The sequence below is a fragment of the Triticum aestivum genome, chromosome 5B, assembly GCF_018294505.1.
Source record: "Triticum aestivum cultivar Chinese Spring chromosome 5B, IWGSC CS RefSeq v2.1, whole genome shotgun sequence".
NCBI lineage: Eukaryota > Viridiplantae > Streptophyta > Magnoliopsida > Poales > Poaceae > Triticum > Triticum aestivum.
In genome coordinates this window covers 342,030,030-342,039,452 of record NC_057807.1, presented here as the reverse complement: position 1 = coordinate 342,039,452, position 9,423 = coordinate 342,030,030, and the positions used below count along the sequence as shown (strand labels likewise).

At 55.2% G+C, this 9,423-nt stretch overlaps 2 protein-coding genes across 2 annotated transcripts; both read right to left on the bottom strand.

Annotated features, from left to right (window-relative positions):
* Positions 1–898: 898 nt before the first annotated feature.
* LOC123116089 (subtilisin-like protease SBT1.7) lies at positions 899–3,321 on the bottom strand. The gene has a single exon (XM_044537091.1). It carries the CDS (start codon positions 3,295–3,297, stop codon positions 1,015–1,017), a length of 2,283 nt encoding a protein of 760 aa, XP_044393026.1. The 5' UTR covers positions 3,298–3,321; the 3' UTR covers positions 899–1,014.
* Positions 3,322–6,346: 3,025 nt separating this feature from the next.
* On the bottom strand, positions 6,347–8,825 carry LOC123116088 (subtilisin-like protease SBT1.7). The gene has a single exon (XM_044537090.1). The coding sequence runs from the start codon at positions 8,799–8,801 to the stop codon at positions 6,519–6,521; it is 2,283 nt and encodes a 760-aa protein (XP_044393025.1). The 5' UTR covers positions 8,802–8,825; the 3' UTR covers positions 6,347–6,518.
* Between the last annotated feature and the right edge of the window lie 598 nt (positions 8,826–9,423).

Here is a 9,423-nt window from a genome sequence, read left to right as displayed (position 1 = left end):
GCCTAAGTTGGCGGCCGGAGAGAAGAAGTTGAAGGCGGAGGAGCGGAGGCATGCACTCAAGGAGGAAAGGCTTGTGAGAGAGAAGAAAGCCGAAGAACGTGTTATCATGTTCATGAACCCAATCAGTCGACTGACCCAAATGTTCTGTTTAGACATATGACATACAATACCATTTATTAAATATGAGGGTGTTTGTTTCCAGGGACTTATTGGCTTAGGGACTTAAAAAAGTCCCTATAAGTCCCATCTAAACCAAACAGGAGGGACTTATAAGGACTTAAAGTGGGCATTTGGGACTTATGAAATAAGACTCTCAAGTAGGGACTTATAGGGACTTATAGTTGTAATATGGTCTTATAGGGACTTATAAGTTCCAGGAACCAAACAAGTAGGGACTTTTTAGGGACTTGCGACTTATAAGTTGAGACTAAAAAAAGTCCTAGGACTTATGAACCAAACAGGGCCTATATTTTTATATTATATTTGTTAGACATTATAGGTATTGATACTTTCTAATATGACGCTGTTAGCTATTTTCAAATCTGCTTCTCTCCAAGTAGCATTTGTCCCGATACAATACGGCGGCAGATGATGCGCGGAAGCAACACCAGTCTGTTTAGACGTATGACGTACAGTACGATCCATGATAGGAGTACATCTCAAGTACTCTAACCTAGCTAAACATGAATGCATCACCAAGGAAATATGCATGGTCAGCCACTGAGAGAGCCATGCAAAATGCAAATGCGAGTCTACGGATTAAAACTATGTAGTATGTACGTATATGATTTCATTCCATGAAGTTGGACGACGATCCATACGCAATTAGATGCAATTGGACAGGAGAAAAATAACATGATGATTATTCCTTTCTCCTCATCACAAGTTCACCACAATGAAATGCCGATTCTTCTTCTTCTTCATTACAGATCAACTCTCAAGTATCATAACATTACTCTCTCAGAGTTCAGGCAATCAGACTCACTCTCAGAGTTCCGGCCTACATGCATGGCATCAGTTGTCCCATTTGAAGGCGACGGGGCTCCTGACCCGGTGCTTCCTGTTCTCCCAGGCGATGTGGCCGAACTCCCACGTGCCGGCCGGCCTCGCCTTCGCCCCCGCCTCGCTGCTGAACTGCACGCTGTAGCTCCTCTTCTCGTTCGGCCACCTGAACTCCAGCGTCGCCGGCGTCACGGTCACCTTCACCCCGTCGGGCGCGGCGACCGTCACGTTGTACCTCTCGGGGCGCGCCGACACCAAGGTCACCGTCCGCGTCAGCGTGCGGACGCGGGTGCGGCCGTCGAACACCACCACGAACGACGGGTGGTTCAGGTTGGCCACGCCGCCGGGAATCGTCCTCTCGCACTTGCTTAGCTCCGGCACGAACTGCTGCATCTGCTCCACCGTGTAGTTGAGTGTGCAGAGGAAGTCGACGTAGTCCTGCGTGCCGGCGTCGTACACCAGGCCCGGGTCCATGGCGAGCCGCGGGAGCACGAACCCGGCCCCGGCCGCCAGCGGCGTCGCGCCCATGACGGCGGCGCCGATGGCACTGCCGCTGTCCACGATGTCCCTGCCGTCCTTGTCGAGCGGGCCGGCGGTCGTCATCAGCGCCGAACGGATCATGGCCGGCGTCCAGTCGCCGTGCCGCTTCTTAATCAGGGCCGCCACGCCGGCCACGTGCGGGCACGCCATCGACGTCCCCGAGAGGATGTTGTACCCCACTCTCCGCGGGTCCATGTCGGAGCCAGATGGCGAGGCGGCACCAGACCAAGCGGCGAGGATGTTCACTCCTGGCGCGATGACGTCCGGCTTGAGGATCTCGGGGACAATCGGGTTGGGGCCCCGCGAGGAGAAGCCCGCCACCATCGGCGCCCGGTTCTCGCCGGTGACCGTGTTGGAGGTGAAGTTGAAGGACGCCACCGGGTACGCCACGGACGACATGTAATCGGCCAGCTTCTTGCCGCCGGTGGAGCTGAGCTGGAGACCGGGAAGGTTGAAGGGTTGGGCCTTCACCGCGTCCCCGAACCGTACCCTACTATCTGCGGAAATCATCCCGGCTCCGCCGGCTCTCTCCACGTCAAAGCCGGCCCAAGCTCCTACACCCTGGGAGCACACCACGACCTTGCCCATGATCCTGTCGGGCGTCAGGTGGTAGTCGTACTCGCCGCAGTCGCTGCTCACTAGCGGGATCATGCCCGCGCCCTGGGAGAACGGGATGTTGTAGAGGGACTGCCCGGTGAGCACCACCCCGTTGCCGAGCCGGAGTGTCGCCGGGAACAACCGGTCCGTGGTGGCGGCGCCGACGGTCGTCATCCACGGGGCCACGTTGGTTATGCTTGACGCTTTCGGGCCGTCGTTGCCGCCCGCCATGACGACGAAGACGCCTCTGCGCTCAGCGCCGAACGTGGCGACGGCGACGAGGTCGTCGTAGAAGGCTTCCACGGGGCCTCCGAGGGACATGGAGATGAGGTCCACGCCGTCGCTCACCGCGGCATCGATCGCCGCGGTAATGGCCGACAAGGAGCATCCGTCCATGGGTGTGCACGCCTTGTACATGGCGATCCTTGCCCTGCGCGCCACGCCGCTCGCTCTCCCGCGCGCGAACTTGAAGAGATCGGCCGAGGGGACCTCGGAGCCTGCAGCCGTTGACGACACGTGCGTTCCGTGCCCCTCGATGTCCCTCGGACTCGAATCGACGAAGGACTTGGCGCCGACGAGCTTGTTGTTGCACAAGCTGGCGTTGAATCCCGGCGCGTCCACGCACTTGCCCCTCCAGGTGGACCTGACGGGGCCGAGCCCGGCGTCGCTGAAGCTGGCGCGCTCCGGCCAGATGCCGGTGTCGACGAAGCCGATGATGACGCCGTCGCCGAACTCGGCGTCCGGCCACGCGCCGAAGTCGTCGTGGAGGCCCATGAACCACGGAGACCTCGTGGTCTGGGTGTGGTACAGCCTGTCCTTGTACACGCGGGACACGCCGGGGACGGTCGCCATGCGCTGGGCCTCGCCGTCCGTGAGACGAGCCGCAAAACCGTGCATGACGGTGCCGTAGGTGTACTGGATGCGGTTGGAGTTCTTGCCCACCATGGACGCGTACCAGCGCTCGAGGGTGTCGAACTTGGACGGCTTGGCGAGGTGGTTGGTGAGGACGATGTAGGTGCTGGAGGTCGAAGGATGAGGCTGCTTGTGCTCCTCGGCAATGTCGTTCTTGGGCTTCGAGGTGACGGAGGAGTGTGTGGACTGGACAAGGAGGAGAAGTAGCAGGGAGCAGCGCAAGAGGATGGAGATCATGGAAGCCATTGTTGTATTGTGTGTGAGGGAGGTTGTGGTTGAGGAATGCATGCGAGTGGTGGGTTTTATAGAGCTTGAGCAGCCCAGCGTGACGCTACCGGACAAGGCATGCATGCGTGTTCAGATCAGCAAGAAAATGCATCGCCAAGAGAAAATATTTTGCATCACACACCTGTTAGGCTCATGGTCTCATCCCAATTCTATCTTAGTTTGAAGCTTGCGTTACCATGTTTAGCTAAATATATCATCATGGTGGCTCAGCTACAGCTAGTGGATGGTAGATGCACGGTGATCCAGACCTAGTGGAAGGTAAATGTAGCCTCGAAGCAAAAACTATTGGGCTTTGTTTTGCAAGGGAACAAATTTTTATTGATTTTTTGTAACAAAACCAGTGGGTAGTGACATACATTGTAGCAAGCAGTTTTTTACAGCAAGCCCCAAGGGCACATGGATGAGCAAACTAGTCTCCATTTCAAGTCTTGGAGGTAGGGTGATGCTAGGCAAATGCATAAGCACAACTTTGCCATCCACAGCTCCATTATTCGTGATGAAACAGACTTCCAAACGAAACAAGGAAGGAGTGAAACGGCCTGCACCCTGCCCGTTTGTCTTTTCCTAAAAACTCAACTTGCCTTGTCCCCCCGTCGAGTGAAGCACACAACACATGCAAACGCGCTGGCTTTCGGTTAACATTCTAGCTTTGTGCAACGCCTCATCTGTCAGCAATAGCACGGGATGCCAGGCAGGGCTGTTTTCAGTCCCTGATGCAGAAAACTTGGTACTTCCTCCCACACAAAAATGCACATCGCTCATGGTACTACAAGACCATCAGCGTCAAGAAGCTAGCAAGTAGTAACATCCATTACACTTTCCCATGAGAACTTAAACAGCCATACGCAAGAGCACAACTATTTGGATCTCCTATTACTAAAACGCCTTCGATGCTGATACTCGTGACCTGTGATCAAGGGAAAGAGCGAAAAGATAAGAATGATGACAAGTCAAGTCCCGGCACATAACATGATCATGCATTGAGTCAATTACAAAAAAAAATGTGGAGAAAACCAGCACACTTTTGTTTTTGCCATCGATGCCCCTGATTTTGGCCGAAATGAACTGCAAGACTTCAGCCACCGCCGTCGGTGTGACGCCGCCGGAGTCGACCCACGTGCCTCTGCCCGCACGAAGGAAGAGGTCGGGGACCAAAAACTTGCTTCGGGCCTCCCCACCGTCAACCAAGGCCGGCAGCAAGAGCGGTGGCAAGGCCGGCCCCAACGATGGCAAGTCACCCTTCTCTTGATTTGGCTGGCGGTAAGCGGGCGAAGAAGCCGACATCGGCCATTAAGGTGCTTGCCGAGGCTGAGGCGAAGAAGAAGGCAACTCCAGCACCTCGACTTGTCCGGCTGCTTGTACCCCGTCGCTAGCCACCCCTACGCCCCTCAATATGAATATCCGATATTTTCTCAACAATAGAGGGTGGGGAGGAGGATGATCCTGAAGTGGAGGAGGAGGACGAGGCCGAGGAGGTCAATAATCCCATGAAGACACAATCAAGCATGAAGAGACCGAGAATACACAACTATTGCCAAGAAGAAGATTGCTTTTTATCAAGCTTGGATGAATGTGACGCTTGATGCATCGGTTAACACAGATCAATCAAAAGAAAGTATTGGGGTACGTAGGACGGAAGAGTGCCATAGCACCATTGTGGATGTCACATCAAGCTGCACTCAAGGCTCTTTTGGGCACTGCCGGGGCACCATCCAAAAGCAATGCAACCAATGGTTCGGTTGTATTGATCAAGTCAACCATTTGCCACCGAGTGTGGTGAAAATCTTTATGTGCCTCTCGTCCAAGTGTTATACAAGCAACACAGCAAGAAGAATGGTGGCAAGGGCTTCATGTTGCACCATTGCTACAAAGAACTCGCCAACAATGAGAAGTGGATTAGGAGAAACTTCAAGGCCACTCCACAGAGGTCAAGGATTAGCATATCGTTGAAGCCAGTGATGAGGAGGATGAAAATCCCAATAAGAGGCCCGGTGCTAACAAGATTGCAAGAGAGAGGAAAAGGAGAGGAGCCTTCGGCGGCAACTACAAGATAGAGCTTGTGTGTTGTGTCTATGACTGACCAAGAAATCATTGGTGATCGAACGCAAAGAAGAGAAGGCGGAAAGGTGGAATGAGCTCAAGTCTTTGGAGGACGACAAATGGAGGCCTAAGTTGGCGGCCGGAGAGAAGAAGTTGAAGGCGGAGGAGCGGAGGCATGCACTCAAGGAGGAAAGGCTTGTGAGAGAGAAGAAAGCCGAAGAACGTGTTATCATGTTCATGAACCCAATCAGTCGACTGACCCAAATGTTCTGTTTAGACATATGACATACAATACCATTTATTAAATATGAGGGTGTTTGTTTCCAGGGACTTATTGGCTTAGGGACTTAAAAAAGTCCCTATAAGTCCCATCTAAACCAAACAGGAGGGACTTATAAGGACTTAAAGTGGGCATTTGGGACTTATGAAATAAGACTCTCAAGTAGGGACTTATAGGGACTTATAGTTGTAATATGGTCTTATAGGGACTTATAAGTTCCAGGAACCAAACAAGTAGGGACTTTTTAGGGACTTGCGACTTATAAGTTGAGACTAAAAAAAGTCCTAGGACTTATGAACCAAACAGGGCCTATATTTTTATATTATATTTGTTAGACATTATAGGTATTGATACTTTCTAATATGACGCTGTTAGCTATTTTCAAATCTGCTTCTCTCCAAGTAGCATTTGTCCCGATACAATACGGCGGCAGATGATGCGCGGAAGCAACACCAGTCTGTTTAGACGTATGACGTACAGTACGATCCATGATAGGAGTACATCTCAAGTACTCTAACCTAGCTAAACATGAATGCATCACCAAGGAAATATGCATGGTCAGCCACTGAGAGAGCCATGCAAAATGCAAATGCGAGTCTACGGATTAAAACTATGTAGTATGTACGTATATGATTTCATTCCATGAAGTTGGACGACGATCCATACGCAATTAGATGCAATTGGACAGGAGAAAAATAACATGATGATTATTCCTTTCTCCTCATCACAAGTTCACCACAATGAAATGCCGATTCTTCTTCTTCTTCATTACAGATCAACTCTCAAGTATCATAACATTACTCTCTCAGAGTTCAGGCAATCAGACTCACTCTCAGAGTTCCGGCCTACATGCATGGCATCAGTTGTCCCATTTGAAGGCGACGGGGCTCCTGACCCGGTGCTTCCTGTTCTCCCAGGCGATGTGGCCGAACTCCCACGTGCCGGCCGGCCTCGCCTTCGCCCCCGCCTCGCTGCTGAACTGCACGCTGTAGCTCCTCTTCTCGTTCGGCCACCTGAACTCCAGCGTCGCCGGCGTCACGGTCACCTTCACCCCGTCGGGCGCGGCGACCGTCACGTTGTACCTCTCGGGGCGCGCCGACACCAAGGTCACCGTCCGCGTCAGCGTGCGGACGCGGGTGCGGCCGTCGAACACCACCACGAACGACGGGTGGTTCAGGTTGGCCACGCCGCCGGGAATCGTCCTCTCGCACTTGCTTAGCTCCGGCACGAACTGCTGCATCTGCTCCACCGTGTAGTTGAGTGTGCAGAGGAAGTCGACGTAGTCCTGCGTGCCGGCGTCGTACACCAGGCCCGGGTCCATGGCGAGCCGCGGGAGCACGAACCCGGCCCCGGCCGCCAGCGGCGTCGCGCCCATGACGGCGGCGCCGATGGCACTGCCGCTGTCCACGATGTCCCTGCCGTCCTTGTCGAGCGGGCCGGCGGTCGTCATCAGCGCCGAACGGATCATGGCCGGCGTCCAGTCGCCGTGCCGCTTCTTAATCAGGGCCGCCACGCCGGCCACGTGCGGGCACGCCATCGACGTCCCCGAGAGGATGTTGTACCCCACTCTCCGCGGGTCCATGTCGGAGCCAGATGGCGAGGCGGCACCAGACCAAGCGGCGAGGATGTTCACTCCTGGCGCGATGACGTCCGGCTTGAGGATCTCGGGGACAATCGGGTTGGGGCCCCGCGAGGAGAAGCCCGCCACCATCGGCGCCCGGTTCTCGCCGGTGACCGTGTTGGAGGTGAAGTTGAAGGACGCCACCGGGTACGCCACGGACGACATGTAATCGGCCAGCTTCTTGCCGCCGGTGGAGCTGAGCTGGAGACCGGGAAGGTTGAAGGGTTGGGCCTTCACCGCGTCCCCGAACCGTACCCTACTATCTGCGGAAATCATCCCGGCTCCGCCGGCTCTCTCCACGTCAAAGCCGGCCCAAGCTCCTACACCCTGGGAGCACACCACGACCTTGCCCATGATCCTGTCGGGCGTCAGGTGGTAGTCGTACTCGCCGCAGTCGCTGCTCACTAGCGGGATCATGCCCGCGCCCTGGGAGAACGGGATGTTGTAGAGGGACTGCCCGGTGAGCACCACCCCGTTGCCGAGCCGGAGTGTCGCCGGGAACAACCGGTCCGTGGTGGCGGCGCCGACGGTCGTCATCCACGGGGCCACGTTGGTTATGCTTGACGCTTTCGGGCCGTCGTTGCCGCCCGCCATGACGACGAAGACGCCTCTGCGCTCAGCGCCGAACGTGGCGACGGCGACGAGGTCGTCGTAGAAGGCTTCCACGGGGCCTCCGAGGGACATGGAGATGAGGTCCACGCCGTCGCTCACCGCGGCATCGATCGCCGCGGTAATGGCCGACAAGGAGCATCCGTCCATGGGTGTGCACGCCTTGTACATGGCGATCCTTGCCCTGCGCGCCACGCCGCTCGCTCTCCCGCGCGCGAACTTGAAGAGATCGGCCGAGGGGACCTCGGAGCCTGCAGCCGTTGACGACACGTGCGTTCCGTGCCCCTCGATGTCCCTCGGACTCGAATCGACGAAGGACTTGGCGCCGACGAGCTTGTTGTTGCACAAGCTGGCGTTGAATCCCGGCGCGTCCACGCACTTGCCCCTCCAGGTGGACCTGACGGGGCCGAGCCCGGCGTCGCTGAAGCTGGCGCGCTCCGGCCAGATGCCGGTGTCGACGAAGCCGATGATGACGCCGTCGCCGAACTCGGCGTCCGGCCACGCGCCGAAGTCGTCGTGGAGGCCCATGAACCACGGAGACCTCGTGGTCTGGGTGTGGTACAGCCTGTCCTTGTACACGCGGGACACGCCGGGGACGGTCGCCATGCGCTGGGCCTCGCCGTCCGTGAGACGAGCCGCAAAACCGTGCATGACGGTGCCGTAGGTGTACTGGATGCGGTTGGAGTTCTTGCCCACCATGGACGCGTACCAGCGCTCGAGGGTGTCGAACTTGGACGGCTTGGCGAGGTGGTTGGTGAGGACGATGTAGGTGCTGGAGGTCGAAGGATGAGGCTGCTTGTGCTCCTCGGCAATGTCGTTCTTGGGCTTCGAGGTGACGGAGGAGTGTGTGGACTGGACAAGGAGGAGAAGTAGCAGGGAGCAGCGCAAGAGGATGGAGATCATGGAAGCCATTGTTGTATTGTGTGTGAGGGAGGTTGTGGTTGAGGAATGCATGCGAGTGGTGGGTTTTATAGAGCTTGAGCAGCCCAGCGTGACGCTACCGGACAAGGCATGCATGCGTGTTCAGATCAGCAAGAAAATGCATCGCCAAGAGAAAATATTTTGCATCACACACCTGTTAGGCTCATGGTCTCATCCCAATTCTATCTTAGTTTGAAGCTTGCGTTACCATGTTTAGCTAAATATATCATCATGGTGGCTCAGCTACAGCTAGTGGATGGTAGATGCACGGTGATCCAGACCTAGTGGAAGGTAAATGTAGCCTCGAAGCAAAAACTATTGGGCTTTGTTTTGCAAGGGAACAAATTTTTATTGATTTTTTGTAACAAAACCAGTGGGTAGTGACATACATTGTAGCAAGCAGTTTTTTACAGCAAGCCCCAAGGGCACATGGATGAGCAAACTAGTCTCCATTTCAAGTCTTGGAGGTAGGGTGATGCTAGGCAAATGCATAAGCACAACTTTGCCATCCACAGCTCCATTATTCGTGATGAAACAGACTTCCAAACGAAACAAGGAAGGAGTGAAACGGCCTGCACCCTGCCCGTTTGTCTTTTCCTAAAAACTCAACTTG

Excerpts from the sequence above, each read along its gene's own strand:
- LOC123116088 (XM_044537090.1), bottom strand. The coding sequence starts at position 8,801 with ATGGCTTCCATGATCTCCATCCTCTTGCGCTGCTCCCTGCTACTTCTC.
- LOC123116089 (XM_044537091.1), bottom strand. The coding sequence starts at position 3,297 with ATGGCTTCCATGATCTCCATCCTCTTGCGCTGCTCCCTGCTACTTCTC.